This window comes from Sphaeramia orbicularis, chromosome 2 (genome assembly GCF_902148855.1).
Source record: "Sphaeramia orbicularis chromosome 2, fSphaOr1.1, whole genome shotgun sequence".
NCBI classification, from domain to species: domain Eukaryota; kingdom Metazoa; phylum Chordata; class Actinopteri; order Kurtiformes; family Apogonidae; genus Sphaeramia; species Sphaeramia orbicularis.
In genome coordinates, this window is record NC_043958.1 from 28,039,399 (window position 1) to 28,062,269 (window position 22,871).

Here is a 22,871-nt window from a genome sequence, read left to right on the forward strand (position 1 = left end):
GATCAACATTACATTTTACAAAAATAGAAGCATTTTTACTTTATGGGTCATATTGGCATTACAGAGGATGAACTAAGCTATCAAAAAAAAACACCAGTGTTTGTATATATTCATCAGAAGGAAATAAATTCTGTATTATGAAGAGTTGCTTATTCTTCATACAAACAAGCATCAGCATTTGGGATAGGAAGTGAACGTCAACATTTTTGTCACCGACTGAAATGTCTTTTTGTCTGATGCCAAGTTCCAGTGTCAGTGTATATGTACATTTTCATTAATAATTTTATGCTAACAAAACATTTTAAATTGTGGTAGATGGATTTATAGCCGCTGGTCACTTTTCAGCATATTGTAATTCAATTTATTTAAACTGGTCTACACCACGACTTGGTTTACAGACGTAGAAAGGTGAAAATCCGGAGGTGTTTTTCTCTGATTTCAGCTCCTGGAGCATTAAACCATGTCATAGTAATGTCATGTTTACCTAGTGTCATTTTGTGAATGATACCCAGCCCTAATCATAACACTAGAGCACATTTTACTCCAGAACCCTTTCTACAGTGCTGTACATTTCACAACAATAAAACTGTTTTTGTCACACAATACAGTGTGTGACGATGAGCTGCCGGGCCATCTCCATGTTCCCACTGTCCTGGTAGATGAGGGAGAGGTTGAAGGCGATTTCTCTTCTCAGATCCACCTGATCATCGCTGATTCCCTAGAGAGACAAAGAAAGAGAAAGTGGGATCCTGACAAATGTGGAACAGATTGCTCTCCTTAAACCTGAGTCATCCGTGATGAAAAAAAAAAAGAGGCTGGAAACATCTGGACATGTGGGTCCATTCATCCATGTCCTACATAGAGGTAAAAAATATGTCTCTAGTTTTAAAGGCACAGTAATCCTAATATGCGCTCAACTGTAGTAATGAAACAGGTTCACAAACTAGGAGGGATGATGGATCAGCAAATTTTAATGTAGTTGAACCAACTTCATTTCTTAAGTTAGAAAAATTTAGCAAATTTTAATGTAGTTGAAATTGCTTTTTTTTGTTAAGTTGGGAAATTTTCACAAAACAAACATATAATTTTTTACAAACAATCAGAATAAAACATTAAAGGTGCACATTGCAGTGTTGGTGTTCTTTTGGTGAATCACGTTTCAAGTTCCGGAAACTCCCAGACTAGTTGACCAGTGTTGTGTAAGCAACTTCCAAACTGTAATTCATTACAGATTACTTGTTACTGTTAATTAAAAGTAATTCCTTACCTTACAATATTCTCAAAATTGTAATGCGTTACATGACTTCTGTATTACTTCTGAGTTACATATGCAGTTACATGCACAGTAGAAGCCCCCCCGCCAAAATCAAATAATAACCCCCCCTTAATGTGATATCATGACTCGTGTAAATATACACGCCACTTTTAATTGGCATATCATCTGCATACATTGTAAGCTTTTGCATGCATGTTCATGCCACGTCAAATGCCACGCACTGAGGGTTATGTCAACCGGAGATCTTGGCGTAAATTAACATAGGATCAAATGGCGCTGAATAACACATGACAGGTCAAAAATGTGTACATATAGCACGCCAAATGCCATAAGAACTGGTGTGACATACAACGCCATTTCATGAGATCAGTCTCCCCCCAATACAAGAGATAGGAGAGCCTTGGGACGCACAAATTTGCACCCTGAAGCGCATGTGGACGGATAGCTCAGTAAGTAACGGTACAGTCTACGATGTTCAAATCCCAGCAGGAATGGTTGTATTTTTTTTTTTCCAGAATTTTACGTGTTCAAACAGGGAACGCAGCACTGAGGATGCCAGTAAGTAAATCGGCAACTGATGTAGAATTCTAACTAGTCATAGAGACGTTAGCTTACCTTGTCATTGCTGATCACAGGGATCATGCTAACTAGCTTCTGTACAGCAGGGTTAGGGTTTGTAAGGAGCATACGTCCATGTATTGTCTTCTGCCATCTTCACCCATTGGCTGAACACCAACAGGAAATAGACCTTTCCAGGGTCTAGCTGTTCTTTTTTTTTGGCTTTTTTTTTTTTATTTGAACAATTAAATTATGGGCGAAAAGTGTGTTGTAACGCAAGCGCTATTGAACATGTACCGAGTAAAATATTACAGAAAACTGATTAGTAATGCCTTGCACTACTGTGTTATAGCAAAAAGTAATCTGTTACTGTAATGCATTACTTTTGTGACGCTTACTCCCAAAACTGTCAGGGTGACTTTACTGGTACCCGTAGGTAGATTTGTTCTACAGTCTGGAGAAAGCATCTCAAACGTCACACACAAAACATTAAAAACACAGGACAGTATGATTGTTCTGTACGGTCGTTGACATAAATATGATGCGTGTCTGTACCTCCAGTTTTTGTGCAGGCAGAGTAAGGGCTTTCTGATAGTAATGTATGGCCAAATGGACAAGGCCCATCTGATGCAGGGCTCGGCCCAGGTTGTACATGCTCTCCTGACACTCCCCACGCAGCTCCACGTACCGCCACAGGAAGGAGAAACCCTGAAGATGCACAAACATATACTTGTACTTAACAACAAACAGCTGTAGATTTTTAACAATCTTTAACAAGCTTTCACACACACTTACTTGCAGCACCAGTGCATGTCGTTTGGCTACGTATTTCTGAGATGCCATGTGGAAGTAGGTGAGACCCACACAGAGACTGTACATGGGGGTGCAGGCATGAGACTGGAAGGCCTGAACGTACTGACCTGAAAATACACAAAATATCTGTGATTGCATCTGCTGTTCCAAAAATTTATAGACTTTTAAGAACTGAATATGAAAACAAGAAGCTGCACAGAAATAGTAGGAATGGATTTAAGGAACTGTTTAACCCTTTAACCCCCGACATGTCTGTGGTGAACGTTCAGAATGTATGATTTTAAATATTCCTAAAAACTCAACCGTTAGCTCAGTAGGAAAAATTTCAAAACGTGCTGATACAGACCTTGCATTTTCCATAAACACTGAGCATGCTCAGTGCACCCCTGTGAGACTGACTCACTATAAAAATAGATGGTTTGGGCTTTTTTTTTTTTTTTTTTTTTTTTTTTTTTTTTTTTTTTTTTTTTTTTTTTACACACACCCTTTGACTTGTGTATGTGTTGTTTTTTTTTTTTTTTTTTTTAATTGTTGTTTACAGTGTTGTGGTGATTTTCCTTTATTTAATTTTACTGTGATTTACCGAGTTTTGACCATGGAACTGCTTATTGGAGTTCAACCAGGTGTCAAAAAGCAGCTGGACTGATTTGGAAAAAAACTACTGGGCCAAAATTCAAATCCTTGTTGTTAAGTGTGTTCTCGTTCACAATTCATGTTCAACATCCTAAATCTCTTATTGATGTACATTCTTAGTGCCTTATTTAGTAAAAACCCATCATACTTCAATTCCTCTCTGTCTTTTTCTGTTATTCCACCCTGTTTTGACCCTAAAACACACAGGAAAGCCAAACCACAAAAGAAAAGAAACACAAGTACATACTCAAAGCAGCTTTTATGACACTGAGAGAGACAACAATTCACAGCAGCAACTTTAACCTGGAATCATGACTCAGGGGTTAAAGGGTTAATTAAACACAGATAACATACAGTGTTGGAAAATAGCAAATTCACTCCCTCTTGCACACTTCTCCCCTCCTGTTGTCTACTATTAGTGTTTATTTTAGGGTTTTTAGAGTCTGTTCATTTTCTTTTACAATATCTATGGTCATATTTTGGTAATTTTTATTTTTATGATGCCCTTTATTGACCTTGTAACCCTTTTGGTAGGAGTTTTGTACACAGTTGTTTTAATATTTATTTCCTATCACCATTTGACAATTTTAGTCTTGTGAAATTCTTGGTCTGTGGAAAACAAAACACTGCACTTATCATTTCTGAGTCATGTACTTTTGTTGAAGAGATTAAAACATGCATGAGTACTTTCTCGTCTGGTGTTGTGTGTGCTACGTACCCAGAGCAAGTTTGAAACTCCCTGAAACCATGGCATTGTGTCCACAGAGGACGCACAAGGCGTGGTTGTCAGGATGTTTTAACAGCAGACGCAGACAGAAGCGATGGTGACGCTGGTGCTCAGATTTTATCGTCAGCTGAGGAAAACGCAAAGCAATGTAAAGAAGAGTTTCTGATGTTTTGCTTAAAATTGGAGGGATGTTTTTCTACAAAGATGTTGAAACATACCTGGTTAAAGATATTCCAAAGCTGCGGCAAATTGACATTTTCCATCAGCATCAACCTGATGAGAGGAAATACGGTCTTTTAAACCTTAGAGGTCCACAGACATGACATTTTCAACATGTTGTAGCATTGGATGTCTGTCACGTAGACCACTAGGAATAATTGCATTCGAAAGTGCGGACTTGGAACACTCTCTCACTTTTTATTTGATGTTGATAGAGCAAATACAACCGGAGATATGACATTTCGAAACTGGAGAAAACAACCATGAATAAAAGTATGAAAAGGAGGCGGGGTGGGCATTATATTTCTTACCATATCTTCGTCATTTTTTGTCCATTTGCAAAATGGAAAAAAAAACGGCAGAATCTGTGGATTCTAATCCGCAGACTGCATTAGCATTGCAGGTAAGGGTGAGAATGACCCTCACCTGAACCGGATGCGGAAACCGGGAGGATGGGTGGTGGGAAGGGTGGGGAGAAAAAAACTGGAGAAAATGCCTATGTAAAGATATGTTTTTTATGTCAAATATTTGAGTATAGCTTTAATTTATAACAATTTTGATTTTATATACCTAATATTTGGAATGAATATTCACTTTAAAGTCTTTGAAAAGGTTCGTTAAGCATCTTTGTGTTATTTATGCAATAAATGACATACATTTTTCAAATTGGATTTTATATTTTTTGTGTGTTTTTTGGCCTTTTGTGTTGATATAGTAGGTTAAAGTGAAAAAATAATAGGCAGATGAGATAGATGAAGTTGTGCAGCAAAAAAAGATACCAAACATGGGTATAGTAAACATTTCTTTATATAGAATACTGACAGTCAATAGAAACTTTGTGGTAGAAATGTCTGCATATTTCTACTTGTAGGGGGGGTGTAATTATTCATTGTGGATTTATTGATGACTTAGTGCTCGGGTAGTTGAGATAATGATGAGTTGTCATGTTGTCACGGTTCATTGCACATGGGTTGGTCTCTTTGCAAAAGTGGACCAAATACACATTGGGCAATACTCAGTGGGTATCTGCACAATTTGAGGATTGGTTTTGAAGGCCTACATAAAGGCCCAAAAAAGGCCACCATTGTTAGTCCAGTGAACGGCATGATGCCACGTCTATCACGTGAACAACGTCTCCGGGTACTGGGTATGGTGGAGGCCGGTTTGAGCTACAGGGATATAGCCAGGCGTATTGGGCTGTTCCCAACCCACAATCAGAAACCTGGTTGAACCCCACAACACCACAGGCTCTGTTGACGACAGACCACATCCAGGGCAAGAGACAGTGACAACTCCCGACCAGGACCGCTACTGATGTGACTTTGTGTTTGGCAGGTGCCATTTTCTTTTGCTAAGTTTTTTGTTTTGAAATTATTCTTGAAACTTTTGATTTTTGTTTCTGTATGCCAATATCCTAAACAAATGATTCATATGAAAAAATTCCACTTTAGGGTTTCAAAATAAAAATTATGCTGAAAAATATGGTCTCAAAGTTTTCATTGACTGTGAGTGTACATAAAAGGCAAAATCAAAAGTACTCAAAAACAGCCAAAATAGGCTCAGACCCCTAAGGGTTAATCCACGATGAAAACACTCCATAAAGTTGATGTAAAGTAGTGAAACATTCTCAGTCACTGTACCTGATGTAGTTGTAGGCTTTGTAGTGGTTGTGGTCGAGGATGGTTGCAGACAGACCCAGGAACTCCAGCTCCTTCCGTCTGGGCTTAATGTCGTAGAAGGAGTAAAACTCCATGGCAGATTCGACGAGCAGGTCAGTCTCTTCGTAGCGGTGAACCTCGCAGAGTGTCAGCAGGCAGGTCACAAGCAGCTGCCACCAATCCTCTTTGGACAACACGTTGGTTTTACCTGAGCAGAGGCCACATTAGATCATAATCTTCTTCTTTTTTTTTTACAACATTAATTTTAACAAAGTTAAAAAAACTTTATTGAGAAGTGAAGTTTTTTGTTAACTGAAGTAAAAGATGACCACAACAAATGAATCTTCTAAATCAGGCAGGTCAAACTCATTTTAGTTAAGGTTCCACATTCAGCCCAATGTGATCTGAAGTGGGCCGGACCAGTTAAACAACAGTATAATAACCTATGAATAATGACAACAAAACTTTTCTCTTTGCTTTAGAGTGAAAAAAGTTAAATCACATTATGAAAATGTTTACATTTACAAAGTATCCTTTCTAAAAATGAACATGACATGAACAACCAGAGATATTTTAAGAAAAATATTAGCAATTTTAACAATATTATTTCTCACTTTATCATATACACATGTGCATTAGAACTTACAGATCATACTGGATCTACAATGGTACAAAACAATTAGTAACAGGCAGAATATTGTGATAATTACACTTATTTTATCTTCAGACATTTCAGGTTGTACATGGTTGGTCACGTTTTTATACTAAAGCAAAGAGGAAAAATTTGGAGGTGGCATTATTGGAGTTATAATTATACATTATGTTATTAATGGGTTGTATGTGACCCTGAACTACACTGATTTTGGCACCCATGATTGTTAATGTTTTCAGTGAAATTTTTGCATTCCACAAATTCATCCCACAGGCTGGACTGGACCCTTTGGCGGGCCTGTTATGGCCCGCGGGCTGCAGGTTTGGCACACCCATTCTAAGTAATCATATTGTATGTAAGCAATACATTTGTCTTTGACTATTTTTTAATTCTTTTAAGATAGAGACAACTTACACACCTTCTCCTTTTAAGAATTTTTACTAAATGTATCTTTTCTTTCTAGTTGATCTGTTTTTGCTGAGTAAATGGATCAGTAACCTTAAAAATGCAGGACATGACACAAGCACATTATCCTTTACTTGATATGAATGTTTGCCTAATGGTCTTTTCGGTGTCTGAAAAGATGATTTTTTTAGTTGGAGAGTTCAAGTGTATTTTTACACCACAGTGACATAAGAGGAAACAATAGCTGCTTAGAAAGCAGGAGCTGACGTGGAAACATATGGCACAGTTTGGATGCTTGTCAGCAGTGATGAAGCAAAGGCTACACAATCCACAGTTAATGGTCTAAAACATGTAGATATTTCCTTCAGCTCTGCAATAAACAGCTTTCTTTCCACATATGGTAACTGCTAATAAGTGCTGACAGCAAACAATGTCTCGCCAACTGCTCTGCTCTTTGGTGCTCCTGCCAACTGCAGCCTCTGTGCACCAGCCAGGCTCCCAGGAACACTTATAGCAAATGACCAGCAAATACACACAGACACACACACACACACACACACACACACACACCAGTGTTGTCCAGATAGGCAGCTTCCTGGTCATCAATCTCCTGCTCCACGCCTTGGACCTTCACCAGCCTCAGGTGACTCTCCCCCGACACAAGGACAGAGCGCACGGTCACTTTTGCACGTTGCATCGCCACCTAAAAAGCACATTACACACACACAGGACATGTAAATCACATTTCTATCTGACAAATGTAACTTCCCTCTACAGTCAATCTGTCTGCTTGGCCATGCTCCGAATATTAAGACAAAACAGTATTGGGTGATTACAGGATAGACACATTTTATGGCTCATTTATGCCATTAATAACCTCCCATTTAAGTCCTTAAATTCAGAGACATCCTCGATTTAAGGAGCAGGTTCCTGCAGAAAATCCGCCTGGATGCAAACGGTGAAAAAGGAATAGAAAAACACATCTGTGTGTGTTACCTTCAGCAGCATGGAGATCATAGTGATCATTGAGTCCAGATACTTCTGTGTTTGTCCCTGAGTCTTAAGCAGTGTGGAACGATGCAGCAGCAGCTTTAACTCCTACAACACAAGTTTACACGATAAATGATATGTTAAAGTATTTTCATATTGATACATCACATTTCATGAGACACAAATGTACATTTTAAGCTAATAGCACAACTGTTACTTCTACCCAACTCATCTATAATATGAAAATGTTCAAGTGTACAAGGGATCCCTGCTCGAGGAAGCCATTTTTGTATGAAAAACTGTTTTTCCTTCATGTCCATGATAGTCCAGTACAGCTTATAAATAAAAGGGTAAAGGTTAGCTTGCATTAGTATCCCCATAGGGAAATTTGATCTCTGCTTTTTACCCAGCATAATACACACAGCACCGAGCATTAATGTTAGCAATTAGCATTACCAAGTAGCTCATTAGGACCAGTGAACTGCCACTGAAGGCACTCGAGGAACAACTCCAGATCTTCATAAGCACCGTTGGCCAGGAGCACCGACAGGAAAATGAACCTTTATGTACATGTTTTTAATGGTTGGGGGAAACCAGAAGATCCAGAGGAAACCCATGTGTTGCAGAGAGAACAGATAAACTCAACACAGAAATGCTCTGGTCTGATTGAGAGTCAAGCCTGGAACCTTCTTGCTGTGAGGCGAAAGTGCTAACCACTATGTCGACCACACCACCCATGTAGAATGTAGATAATGTTGCTGCTACCATCCAACATAAAGTGCTCTTTAGAAATTAACCTTGTAGAGTAGTTGGTTTTCAGAGTAGAAGTTACTGTGCCTCATGCAAATGCAGTAAAGAATTAACAATCCATATCTGACAGTAGGGTTCTCACACACAGATACGCACCACACATCGAAACTGGTCGTCTGCATTTAACCCATCACTAGATCATGCATGCATCACTCACTGCATACTAGGAGCATATGGGAGGTTGAGTGCCTTGCTCAAGGGCATATCAACCAACAACACTCCACCAGTCAGGGGAATTGAACCGGCGACCCTTCTGTAACAAGCCGACTCCAGCCGTCTAGGCCGTGGCTACCCTCTAAGACCGTCCAGACTTACCTTCTGTGCAGCTGATGAGTCCTGTGCCAACGTGTCGCTGTCGTACATGGACTCCAGAGCCTTCAGGGCGCCCTCTGGTCGCCCCAGCTGCTGCAGCAGGGTGGCCAGAGAGAGGCGGGCCTCCAGGTGCTGCGGAGCCTTTTCCACCACTTTAGCGTAGCTGTCTGCTGCAGGCCCCATATGGCCCAGCGCCTTCAGACATTCTGCAACAGAGAAGAGATGGAGCTTTTAATTTGTGCTGCTATAAATTAGCTATAAATCGCAAAGTTCATTTGGGGATTTTATTGTTTTTAGATGCACGTTTCAACCCTCTCAAGGACTAGGCGGTTCAGAAAATGAATGAATGAAAGAATATTCCATGTTGGTGAGGCACTGGAGGTGACCCCCACAAGAAAATGTGAATGCATTTCATGCTAAGAGGTAGCATGATTTTGATATTTTACATATATGTAAGCTTAGAGATCAGTCAACAGAGTGACTAATGCTTATGGATATGTATTCTCACTCTATAATAAGTCACCTCTGAAGTCTCTGGTCATAAATCTATCTGCACTTTCTCATTCTGAATATAACAGCCTGTTTTGCACATTGCAGTTATTATCCAGATTCTGCACATATCTTTTATACTTCTAATTTATCATTAAGTATAGTGTTTGCTCTTGTTACCTCCGCCAGGAGGTACTGTGATCACTTTGCTTTGTGTGTTTGCGTGCGTGCATGTTTGTTTGGATTTTCATGAAATTTTTAGGAAATGTTGATACTGGCACAAGGAAGAACTGATTAAATTTTGTGGTGATCAGGGGGTGGGGGTGGGGGGGCAGATCTGTCTTGGCGGAGGTCTGCGCTCTCCGAGTGCTTTTCTTGTGTTGTTTTTCTTTTTTATTCGTGTTTTCTGTGGTACTGTGGTAATTTTTGCTGTTGCTACACTGTAATTTCCCAATTTGGGATTTAGAAAGTCAGTCCGTCCGTTCGTCCGTCCATCCGCCCGCCCGCCCACCACCCGCCACCCGCCACCCGCCCACCACCCGCCCACCACCCGCCACCCGCCATCCGCCACCCGCCACCGTGAAAAGCTAATTTGATGTATCATTGGGTGAAAAAAGACTTTTGGGTCTCATTGGATTCACCTTAACATGTAAAGCACAAGTTCCATTTATTTGTTGTTTTACTTAATTTCATTGGTGCATATTTTGATGCTGAACAAATATTTTCTAATGATAATTCTGATGATGACAGATTTGTGCTTACTTTTCAAGTGTGTTTAATGTTCTGACAGTAAGGTCACCAGTGACTGTGTCCAAATATCTGTCCTTAAGCCTTAAAAATATAACTGACATTTATTATGATAATTATTGATACTGACCAATGACCCGGTGGAAATGTCTTTATCAGGCTGAAAGCTGAATATGGAATAAAAGTCATCTGTCACCTATAAGCGGGTGCATTAGCCAAAACATTAACTCTTCCTGAACAGGTTTACAGTTTCCACTTTTACCATTCTCCATCTAAAATGTTTCATACCTGCGTGCCGGAGCCAGACAACAGCCAGGTTGTATTTTTCTGATACGACGAGGGTTGACAGCATTGGTAAAGCTGATTCGTACTGGCCTTCCTCCATGTAGGCTTCACTGACGTCCAGGTACAGGTCTCCTACCTCCTCTGCACTGTGCTCCATTAGTGATGCCACCAGCTCCTGTAAGTGGAAAGGCTCTGAGTGACCCGGGAACAGGGAATCTTCTAACTCACACACCTTCGTGCTGCTGTCATGAAGGTCCTGCTTACCTCCAGAGGCGTGTAGACATGCAGGTGTATGAGGCTGACAATGACCTTTGCCCTTAAGTCCACAGGGACACTGTCTGGTATATGGACGTCCAGAATTTCCCCTGCAGACACATTGATCTCATTATGCTTTAAAACTAACAGATAACATGACAGGTCCTTGGATTATGTGTTAACCCTTACAGATCTAATTTATACTCAGCCAAAAAATGTATGTGCACAAAAAACTGCTATAAAATGATCATATATCAATATTTTTTTCAGTGGAAATCTCTTAAACCCCTTCACCTCTGCTTAAAACTACCAAATGGTCAATTATTTTCAGGGTTTTAATCCTTTAAGTGGTAGTATGATTACTTGATGCCACTTGTTTTATTTTAAAAAAACAACAAAATATAAGACTCCTTATAATATAATACATCCATTTAATACTCAATACTAAGGTATGAAAGCTGATAGTATAGAATAAAATAAAACATCCCAGAAGACCTTTAACAATCACATGAAATTGATTCATGTTTTCAGGTGAAAGATTCTTGTTTTTTAGTCAAGTCTGGAAGTTCAACATCTGATCTCACCATTAAATATTGGGTTTTCATCAGACGATACAAAAGGAAAGGTTCAAATCTGACAGGAAGAATTAGACTACAAGATTAAAGATTTAAAGTGATTTAATGAATGATATGTCTGACAGACAGCCTGCTGCTATACAATTGACTAAATGACCTAAAAAGAATACAAAAAGTGACAAAGGTGGTGACAAAAGGACGTGTCACATTGGAGAATAATAATCACCTTCATGCACTTGGTTAATTACTGTCGACACATTATAGGACAATAAGAGATTGAACAATGTCGATTTCCTCTGCCTGCTGACGCCTGCTCAAAATGTCAACTCGTCCTCCGGGGGTTTATGTTTCCAAAGGAATTATCTTTCATCATTTATTTAACAAATGAGCAGCAGCTTTTTTACATCAGTACTTTTGGAAGATAAATACCTTAGGTTCTAAAATGTCGCTCAAGGCAATAAAAATGTCACAATCATCATGGTCCAGTATGTAGAGCTTTGCTCTTTGTGAAAAATTAAGCCAGATAAGACACAGTAAAGACAAAAGTAAACATAAAAACTGACCTAACTCCTCTTTTGGTGTTTCTTTCGCTGCCTCTGATTCTGCACTTTCTTCATTCTTTCCATCCACTTCCTCATTCGTCTTCTCCACATTCTCATCCTTCGTCTCTGCCTTAAACTGGGATTTGGGGTTTGCTCTGACCAAACCTATGCCTGCAAACTGGACCAAAGTCTGGACAAACAAAGGTTAAAAAAAAAAAAGATCACACACTGGAATAGATAGGATGATAACATTAATACATCTTGCTGCAGTGATGCTTTTTCTCAAAGAACTACTTCACTTAAACTGTTTTGAGCTTGTATTAATGCTCACATTTCTTATCAAATCCATAAAAATGTGCAGTTGTCGGGTTGACATTGATGAAAAATGTGACGTACTAGGCCTATGTGATGACACGTGACAATAGCAAAAAACGTTTTTTGTTTTTTCCTTGTGTCATGAATCACACTATTGATAAAAGGGGGTCTCCAAGCGACATTTTACAGATGTTTCACATGAGACAATTTTATTCTGCTGGTTTTATGTCAAATATATGAATAACTGTGACAAGCAGTATCAAACAGGAATAGCTCTGGGCCACTTTAATTTTCTCAAATTATCTCTCAGGGGCAAAAGTGCTGGAGATGTCCATTTACACCAATATTTTTTTGTCATTTGGACAATGATCAGCTTTACTCAACGTGAATAACAGGAGAAAATTAGCATGAAGGCGACACAAAGTGGTCAGCGAGTGAATGTGACAATTATACTAACAAATTATACCACAAACAACTCCACACAACAGATTCAAAACCACTTTTATCAGAATCACATCAAACTGGATGAAGAGAAGGCTCATATTGTTAGCCTCATAGCATAATTGCCTAAATCATACACTATATGGACAAAAGTATTGGGACACATTGAATTCAGGTGGGGGTTTTTTTCTAACAGGGGTCTGGGAAACAAAGCAATAATGACAAACGTTATAATATAGTTTTAAATTGGGATAAATCTCATTGCATTGGTTAGTTTGGCTTAAAATGTTATCTTTGCTTCCAAAATGCCTCAGAGATGGTTTTTACTTAATTCCTCTCAGCATTGATTGTTGTTTTTTTTAATCCATGACTATGATTTTAAATGTTCTAGGTGTAAATTTCTAAAATATTTTTTGTGCTCTGACTGTAAATAATAATTTTCTACCACAAATACCCATCTACTTTCTTCATATCTCACTTAGGAAGGAAAATCTCCCATTAAACTTAAAAAGGAAATATTGATGTTTATAAACTATATGGACAAAAATATTGCGACACATCATGACTACAGCTGCAAGATGTCCTGTTCATGATGATTTGATATATAAGCATCAATATTAATAATCAATATGATGTATATATCACAATATGACATTTGTCATTATTGTTTGATACCCTAGACCCCTGTTAGAAAAGAAACACCTGAATTGAACATGTCCCAATACTTTTGTTCACATATAATGTTGAATAATCAGCACTCATCATTCAATGCAGTTATTTCTTATTTCTGGCTGCAAAAGAACCAGAAACGTGTTATTTACAAGGGAATATGAAGGAGAATTGCTTTAAAACAATTTTGATGAGAGAGAAAATATGTTAAGTATTTATTTGTGATTCTGTGATTTCAGGGCTTTCATAAACTGCTGTGAAGACAGATTGAGAATATATACAGGGTGATATCTTGTAATTATGATCTATTTATAAGCATCTTTTCCCCTCCTCCAACTTATAAATATTACATTTGCCTTTAGTGATGTTCCCCCTCAGAGACAGCTGTCATCCTCTCAGTGGCTGACTCTGGCTCAGATCTGGGGCTTGGGTTCAGCTTTAATGACAGAAGTACTTAACAGCATCACACGCACCTGCATGGCTTTGTCGTACTGATGATTAGAGATATAAAGCTCAGCAGCCATGTTGATAACATCGTCGCTGACCAGATTGGGGTGTCGTGCAAGGGCTTCTTCTATCACACCCAGTGCAGCAGGCATGTCATTACTTTCATAATAACTCCTACGTGGGACACACAAGCACACACACACACAGATTCATTTAAATAGAAAAAATAAAAGATGTAAAGCTAAATAAAGATGTCTATGAAAACAGTGTGTTGACTCTGTTGTTGTTTCTATACTTGGCCATGTCTTTGGAAAGCTGCATGAAGTGTTCGCCTTCCTCCATCGGCAGCAGCGACAGGATCCTCCGGTAGCCATCCATGCACTGCTTGTGCTCCCCAAGACGCATGTGGAGGCTGCAGCGCTCCCACAGGTAGCGTACGTTGGTCGGGTCATACTTAATGGCTGGAAGGAAAAATAAAGACCTGAATGGCAACAAATGAAGTTTATCCACATTTGAACTGGGTAGAGGTTTGGTTATTTCAGTGTGAGTTTGTAAATACACACACATAACGTTAGCCTCATAGCATAACTGCTTAAGTTATGCACTAAATTGACAAAAGTATGTGGACACGTTGATGCAATGATGTTATCAACATGGCTGCTGAGCTTTAATATCTCTAATTACCAGTACGACAAAGCCATGCAGGTGCGTGTGATGCTGTTATGTACTTCTGTCATTTAAGCTGAACCCAAGCCCCAGATCTGAGCCAGAGTCAGCCACCGAGAAGATGACGGCTGTCTCTGAGGGGGAACATCACTACAGGCAAATGTAATATTGATAAGTTGGAGGAGGGGAAAAGATGATTATGAATAGATCATAATTACAAGATATCACCCTGTATATATTCTCAATCCATCTTCACAGCAGTTTATAACAGTGTCGCAATCACATATTTATTTATATATATATGTGATATATGTGGAGAGGGGAGAGCTTAGAGTTGAAGGATAAGATGGACATGCCAGTTACTTCCCCTACCTGCTCTAGCCCTTGACTCAGTTGAGGTGCCGTCCAACCTAGGAGGGTCAGGACCTACACTAACACCCCCCCCCACTCCCGGAAGGAAAGATAATCTAAACCAAACTAACCAATGCAATGATATTCATCCTATTATAAAACTATATTATGACATTTGTCATTATTGCTTTGTATCCCAGACCTGTTAAAAAAGAAACACCTGAATTCAACATGTCCACATACTTTTGTCCATATAGTGTATGACTTATGCAATTATGCTATGAGGCTAATGATAAGGTAAATGGTGGAAACGACACTTAAATATTCAGCTCAAAATGCACAAAACTGAAGTGTTCTTGAGCCATTAATCTCTATTGCTCCCTCATACTTTCAAAAATAGGTTCATAAACTAAACTGAGCTAAAAGGCAGAGTCTGAGAATGTTTCACTGACCTTTTGTGTAACACACGATGGCCTGCCGGATGTTGTCCTGCTCCAGAGACATCTCTGCCAGTCTGATCCACTCATCACAGTCTGAGGGGTTCAGGTGGGCAGCAATCAGACCGAACTGCAGCGCTTTCTCCATGTCGTTATTATCTTCATAGATCATAGTCAGAGTGGAGAATGGCTCATAGGCCAGAGGAGCTAGAGGAGGAACGGGAGAGGATTATTGTACTTCAACACAGGAAAGAAACTTCACTGTATGAGTCGTGGAAGCCTTTATCTATCATACCTTGTCTTATGATCTCCATACACATCAAGATGGCGTCCTCCGTCTCTCCTCGAGCATAGCGGATATTAGCTTCTCCCATCAGGCCTCGAAGTGCCCGGGGTAGTTTACTGCGATGACGTCGCTCCTGAACACACAAATACAAACAAACACCAAAGCCTGTTTCAGAGGGCAAGGTTAATACATTCTTTAGTTTACTCTGATAAACCCTGAAAACTCAGAGTTATCAGTTTCAGGACTTAGTCTGAGTCTGTTTTCAGAGTTCAGCATTTGCCTGGAGAATGAATAAATATAATCTTTTTTCTTTTCTTTTCTTTTTTTTTCTTTCTGACACTTGAGGACAAATCAATAGCCTGGATCTAAAGCAATATGTCAGTAGTTTTGTAACTACATGCATATTTGCAGTGGTGAAATGTAACAAAGTATTTGTACTTCGCTACTGTAGTTAAGTCATTTTTTACACATCTGTGCTTCACTTAAGTAAAAATAATAATGCATACTTTTGACTTTACTCCATTACATTTTGCATCAATTAACTGTACTTTTTACTCCACTACATTTCTACAATCGATGCCATTACTCGTTACATTTTATGAACACAATTTCCTCAAAATCTTGTTGTGTTATACATTATTAGGCCGATGTTTTTAGCTTTTTCTGCAATCATTGGAACATAAACTTTGTACTGACTAGTTTTACAAGTAGGATACATTTGTTTTTCATGCAGGCCAAGGTAAAGGACTTCAGAAAGCAACTCTTGTTGAACAAAACGTACTAGTGATCCAAAGTTGATTATAGGGCTCGTAATGGCACTCATACCTGCACTGCCATATTCTTGAGAGCGCCATCCCACCACTAGTGTTTGGCTGCTGTTGTGTTTTCCTTTTACTGCTCAGACGAAGCACAATGTTTTGAATAGTTTTGCAAATAAATAAATGATTTAAAGATACATCATGTCTTAACTGGTTTAAGTTAATGCAGTGTTTTTCAACCGTGGGGTCACCTGAAATTTCTAGTAATTGATAAAAAATAAAAAACTTACTAACAAAAAATATATGGTGTATGGAGAGAGACAATCACTATACATAAAAGACATGACAAACTCTGAAGCTGAAACTGAAGCACTGTGGTACTGTTTATCTTTCAAATGTTCATTGTGGCTGGTTTCAGATGCTGCAGCTCTTTCATAAGTCATAGTTTGAGTTATTGTTTTTTCAGTATTAATTTGCAGTCTTGTAAATACAAGCTGGACTGACTGTACATATCCTGACTAAGGAAAATAAAACTCTCACTTTGTGCAGTAATCTCAACCTGGCTTTTCTGTCTCCGTCCACAATAATATACATTATATAGCCTAACTGTCGGTCTTTGCAACATAGTATAGCAAACTATTATATGATCAAAAACAAATTAATTTCAGCAAAAAAAAAAAAAAAAAAAAGTCTCCCTTTTGAATGTCTGGGGTCACCAGAAATTTGTGATATTAAAATGGGGTCACAAGCCAAAAAAGGTTGGGAACCACTGAGTTAATGGTAAATTAGTGGGTAATACCTAGTAGATAACTTGTCATCCACAGAATTAAAAATTAGAGTACACACAGAATTGAGGAGAGCATGCACAATAAGTACACCAACCTTTCAAATACACATATACTGTATAGTTGGTTGTAATTATTAAAAGTAGTGACATTGGCAGAGGCGAGACAACCCATTGCGTGAGTACTTTTACTGAAAAAAACACCTTAAGGTAAACTTAAAAGTAAGTACATTTACTTCAGTAAGATTGTCGATATAGTACTTCTACTTTTACTTGAGTATATATTTTGCAGGATATTTGTACTTTAACTCAAGTACTAAGCTTCAGTACTTCCTCCACTACTGCATATTTGTCTAAAAAACTAGTATCTGTAGAAAATAAACAAAATAAGTGGAAAAAAAAGTCAAAGATATAAATAACACAATTAGCACTGGATTCCCTCACGGATTGTATTAATTATTTACGTAAAATCTAACCTAATAGCAACAGAAACAATAAATCAACAACAGGCTACATAGAGATGCATGAAACTGAATACAGTCACTGATATGAGTTCAGTAATCTGTAGCTATTAGTATGCATGGTATCTTTAGACATGTTGTACATGTAAACATATTTACACCAATTCTTTACATCATCCTAAACATGAAAGTGAACAGGATGATACACATGATGACAGATGTTAATTCACTGATCACTGTCTGGTACATGTCAGTGTTATTTTATTATCTGATTTCCAGTCTGTTCATTGAAGGTTTCTGTTCGGGTGAATTGCCTGATAAGCTGTCAGCTGTCTGAATGTGCACATCACAATGTTAGCCTGCTAAAAAAAAAATCACCTCTCAGAAAGCAGTGAAAATGCATGTATTTTATCCAGAGTTGAAAGTGAATCTGTAGAGTACAATGTGTGCACCAGAGGGTAAAGATCATGGTTTAGATTAGTCCCATCAGAACAGCAACATCTGTAGCAAGACGGCAAACAAAGCTGATCATAAAATTCAAATGCATGTGTGTGTGGACCAAAGATGTGTTTGTGTGTATTGTTGGTATGAATAGGGTGATGAAACATTGTGTCACAGAGCTCATTCACGAAGCAAGAGCAGACGTGAGGAAAGTCAGGGTTTTTTGAGGAAAATCTGCCAAGGAGCAGGTTATTTCACGGTGCAAGCTGACAAAATATCGGATTTTGTGAAACAGAATTCTTATTTGACATTTAACAAATTTGCAAAGACTTTTTTTCCCCACTAAATCCACTTTCTGAAACAGGGCCTATGGTTTTCCCTGCCATTTTGGGAAGTACCCAATGTAGAAAAATGCAAAATCAGTGCATTTAAACTAACTAAATGACTTTTCCCAGATGTAATGGATGCAGTCGGTCTCCGGTGGACTTCTTGGTCTTCAGTTATCTACTATGGCTTTTCCAAATGTTTATGAAAAAAATAAGGAGAGTCCACAACGAAAAATTTAAAATGTTTATGTTGAAGACCCACACACCTCCGATAATGCACCAAAGTCTCCGACAAACTTAGGAAAAAAGTTAAAATGAACATTAAAAGATTTCATTCGGGTACAGATTCTGAACGTGTCATTGCTCCTCCTCACCTTCATCATCTTCTTGTTTTCTCGGTTCAGCTCCATCTCCAGGGCAAAGACATCCCCAGCCGTTAGATTGTCCTCCTCTTCATCTCTCTCCTTCTTCTTCTTCCGCCTCCCTCTTCCTCTTCTCCCCTTCTGCCTCGTGCTTTTCTTGGTCTTATCCACCTTCACCTTTTCCTCCTCCTCACCCTCTGCTTTGTAATCCTCATCATCCTCATCGTCAACATAGCTCAAGCTATCTTCCTCCTCTTCTTCCTCATCTTCTGAAGACAGATGTTGTGGGGTTTCTCCTATTATTGAGGCGAAGGCCAGCTGAACCCCTGCGCTGACTCCTTCATCTGAGGAGACAAAATCATCAATTATTTGCCTAAAGTAGCTGGAAACACTTATCTGTAACATTAACACAACATTAAAAATAAAAAACAAACTATCCACCACAAAGCTGGTGCTAAATGCTCACCAAAAACCTTTTCTGTCACCCAGTTTAGATTCATCTACAGCTGCTCCAATCTGTAAATTTACATCATTTATGTTCTTGGTAAAAGTGTCTTGTAACTAAATAATACTAACTGTGGATTAAAAATTAAGAAGGTGCACCCAGAATTGACAGTTACATGATTAGAAGTCATGCTGGAGCATTGTTTCTGATGTTTCTATCTTATATCATTGATATCATAGACGTTTTTGGTTTATAATTGTAAACTATAGTGTAATTAAAATGATTTTCAGTTTAGATATATAACAAATGATTCCCTTCTCCAATTATACTTATGACTTATGAGTGATGATGAGTTTAAGGCTTTTAATTTTTAAGGTATCCCTTTGATTGAACATTACATACCAGTAAAATGATTACTATGTCCAAACATAGGTTGTATGTAGGAATATTCAAGATTCAGAGCCTTTATTGTCATGTGTACAGTAAAGAAACACGTTTCCCTGTACAATAAAAACCTTACTTTGTCATCCATACTTAATGCCACAAGAGTTTAAGATAAATATAAAAGTATAAGTATAAAAATTTAAATAGAATAATTTATCTAAGAAATTACAACAACCAAAACAAAGTGGCATTTAAAAAATGGCACGCAGGAGAAAAAGAGCATAAACAATATTTTTAAAAAAAAATATATAAACTACTATTACTAAGAGAAATACATACATATATTTTAATTAGGGATGCACAGATACCGACATGAGTATCGGCTCCGATATTCAGTGTGTGTACTCGTATTTGTACTCGTGAAAGATATCTGATACAAATGCACCGATACCATTTACAGCCGTGTGACATTCCCAGTTCAGTGCAGCAGGTACGCGGTGGTGGAATAATGTGTGGGGAGTGTGAAGAGTGTAGAGATTTTTCAAAATAAATGATGGTGATAAAAGTAACGCTGACTGCAAGTAACGTTAAAGACACAGACAGACACGGAAGCAGTGTTCTGTCCGTCCTCTGCGTACATTCCATCCGTTTTCCAGGTGCTGGCGGATGCGTACCCAGAAGGAGAATACCACCAGGAGTACAGAGTGGTGCGGACCACCGCCAACGGAAGTGAAAACGAAACTTATCCCTCATTTCTCTTTTCTCTACCTGCTGAAGCTAAGCTGTTAAACCTTAATAGCAAAAATGCTGCAATATTAGTATCACATTAGTGTTCCCTCTGTTGTCTCCATGTTTGTTATTACTGACTTTCTTCTTCTTCTCAAAAAACTTTACTCTTCTTCGTGGTATTTGTCCAGTATGGTTAATTCAGAGCAGCGACCCCTGGTGGATTAATTGAGAAACGCTCATTCCAACACATTAAATGTCAGTAGCAGCACTTTTTTCCAGTCAGACTGATGACAACGACAATAAAGCACATTTACTAAAGGAACTAAGAACTGGAATGGGATTATTAAGTACTCGTATCGGCAAGTACTGAAATGTAAGTGCTCGTACTCAGTCTGGAAAAAAGTGGTATCGGTGCATCCCTAATTTTTACATACATACATACATATATATATATATATATATATATATACACACACACACACACACACACACACACACACACACACACACATACATACATACACACACACACACACACACACACACACACATATATATATATAATTGTGCAAACTGTCAGAGGTAAATGGCATACAGCCTGTGCAAATAATATGATTATTGGACTGAATTAGGTAAATCTACATGTTGCAAATATAAAGTTAGAAGAAGAACTCAGGATCAGTGATTTTAATCCTCATAGACTTAAACAGTAGCTGGTAACCAATAGTATCTATTGTTCTGAAATGGTTAATAACTTCTGATCTACTAATCCTATAGGTATGTGTCAGTAATTCAGGTAAAATGCAGTTTCTCAGCTTTTCATTGGTATCAGATATGACTCATTTGGACGTTCAGAGGCTCTATAGCAGGGATGTCCAACCCTGGTCCTCGAGAGCTACTATCCTGAATGTTTTAGATGTATCCCTCTTCCAACACACCTGATGGTCATTGTCAGGCTTCTGCAGAGCTTGATGATAGGCTTATCATTTGAATCAGGTGTGTTGGAAGAGGGATACATCTAAAACATTCAGGATAGTAGCTCTCAAGGACCAGGATTGGGCACCCCTGCTCTATAGTGAATGTGAAAACACCATTATCTAAAGCAACATTAATTACCTCTGCCAAGGAGGTTATGTTTTTGCCAGGGTTTGTTTGTCTGTCCGTTAGTGTGCAACATAACTCAAAAAGTTATGGACAGATTTGGATGAAATTTTCAGGGTTTGTTGGAAATGGGATAAGGAAGAAATGATTAAATTTTGGTGGTGATCGGGGGTGGGGGGGCCCACGGGGGGGGCCACTGATCAGCCTTGGCGGAGGTCTGCGCTCTCAGAGTGCTTCTAGTTCACCAATAAAACCAATTACATGTATGTTTAATCAAATGACCGTGGCTGTAGACACTTATTTTCCTGCTCATTTAATGATATATTTTACTGAAAAATCAATCTTTTTTCAGTTTTCTATGTTTTGACAAAATAACGCTGAGCTTCTGTGATCATCTGCATCATCAGTGAATAAAATATAGTAAGATCCATGATTTTCACTGAAAAATGCAGAAGATAGTTCTGAAGTAGTAGTTCTAAACGTTTAAGGGTTAAAGTTTTGTAACTCTTCATGCTGATCACTGTGACACAAATAGATGAAAACAGAAACAATATTTCTGACAATTAAGACAAAGTTAATGTAATATTCACTCAAACTTCAGACTCCATATAATGGATTCTATGCACAACCTCACTACTTGCTGAACTTCAGGTGGGTCCTTTATTTCCTGTCTTTCATTATTGGACAAACTGATGAATCCAGGTGTGCCTAATTAATCAGTAGTCACAACAAGAAGTAGCAGACACACCTGGATTAATCAGTGTGTCCAATAATGAAAGACAGGAAATAAAGGACCCTCCTGAAGTTCAGGAAGTAGTGAGGCTGTGCATAGAACCCATTGGATCCGTTTTCTAGATGTCAAACCACTAGGAGCCTACATTTCTTGAACATCAGTGACTTGTTGACCGTTTTGGTCCAGGTTTTACCTCTTATCGCCGGGATGTGAGTGGAGGTAGAAGGCTGAGCATCATCATCCTCCTGAACATCTTCAGCCTCAGGATCTGCTTCCTGAAAAAACAACGAAATATCTCTTTATGTATGGATACTTTCAGGGCAGATTCCACAGCCCGATAACATGAGATGCAGTTAAGTCTACAAACACAATATTTCAGCAGGGATGCAAAAATGACACTGGGTTCGCTAGCTTGCTGACTTAGCTCTGGTGCTGAATTTGCTTTTGCAGATTTATCCGTCTCACTAAAATAGAATTTTTCTTTACCTTAGATTTCCGCTCGTCTCTCCTTCTGTCAAACTCTTCGAAAGTTATCTTCCCCTCCAGATAATCAATGAGCTCCGAACTGAAACCAGACATTCTGCTGTTTTTAAGGCTTTTAACTGAGTGTTTCCGGTGGAAGACACTCTGTAAACCGTAACAACTTCACATTACAATAAAACTAGCGCTAAATAAGCAGTCTTTACTGTAAAATCACTTGTGTTGTGATTAAACACGACGCTATTACAAGCGTGTACTACAATCACGTGACTTACAACAACTTCCGGTGTCAAAGTGAAAAAAGCGTAA

At 38.5% G+C, this 22,871-nt stretch overlaps 1 protein-coding gene across 1 annotated transcript; it reads right to left on the reverse strand.

The window, feature by feature from the left end:
• Positions 1-8: 8 nt before the first annotated feature.
• gtf3c3 (general transcription factor IIIC, polypeptide 3) lies at positions 9-22,839 on the reverse strand. The gene is made up of 19 exons (XM_030154756.1): positions 22,569-22,839; positions 22,276-22,357; positions 18,703-19,034; positions 15,568-15,691; positions 15,288-15,479; positions 14,114-14,279; positions 13,845-13,992; positions 11,968-12,136; positions 10,839-10,939; positions 10,578-10,749; positions 9,057-9,259; positions 7,938-8,039; positions 7,512-7,644; positions 5,867-6,092; positions 4,226-4,280; positions 3,999-4,134; positions 2,630-2,754; positions 2,390-2,542; positions 9-718 (listed from the first exon to the last, which is right to left on the reverse strand). Exons 1-19 carry the CDS (start codon positions 22,659-22,661, stop codon positions 596-598), a joined length of 2,835 nt encoding a protein of 944 aa, XP_030010616.1. The 5' UTR covers positions 22,662-22,839; the 3' UTR covers positions 9-595.
• Positions 22,840-22,871: the final 32 nt, after the last annotated feature.

Bases quoted from the DNA above. Each gene is read 5' to 3' on its own strand.
- gtf3c3 (XM_030154756.1), bottom strand. From the start codon at position 22,661: ATGTCTGGTTTCAGTTCGGAGCTCATTGATTATCTGGAGGGGAAGATA. The intron at 15,692-18,702 runs GTGAGGAGGAGC...TTGTGTGTTCAG, and splicing joins AAAACAAGAAGATGATGAAG to GAGCGACGTCATCGCAGTAA. The intron at 2,543-2,629 runs GTAAGTGTGTGT...GTGCATCTTCAG, and splicing joins GACATGCACTGGTGCTGCAA to GGTTTCTCCTTCCTGTGGCG.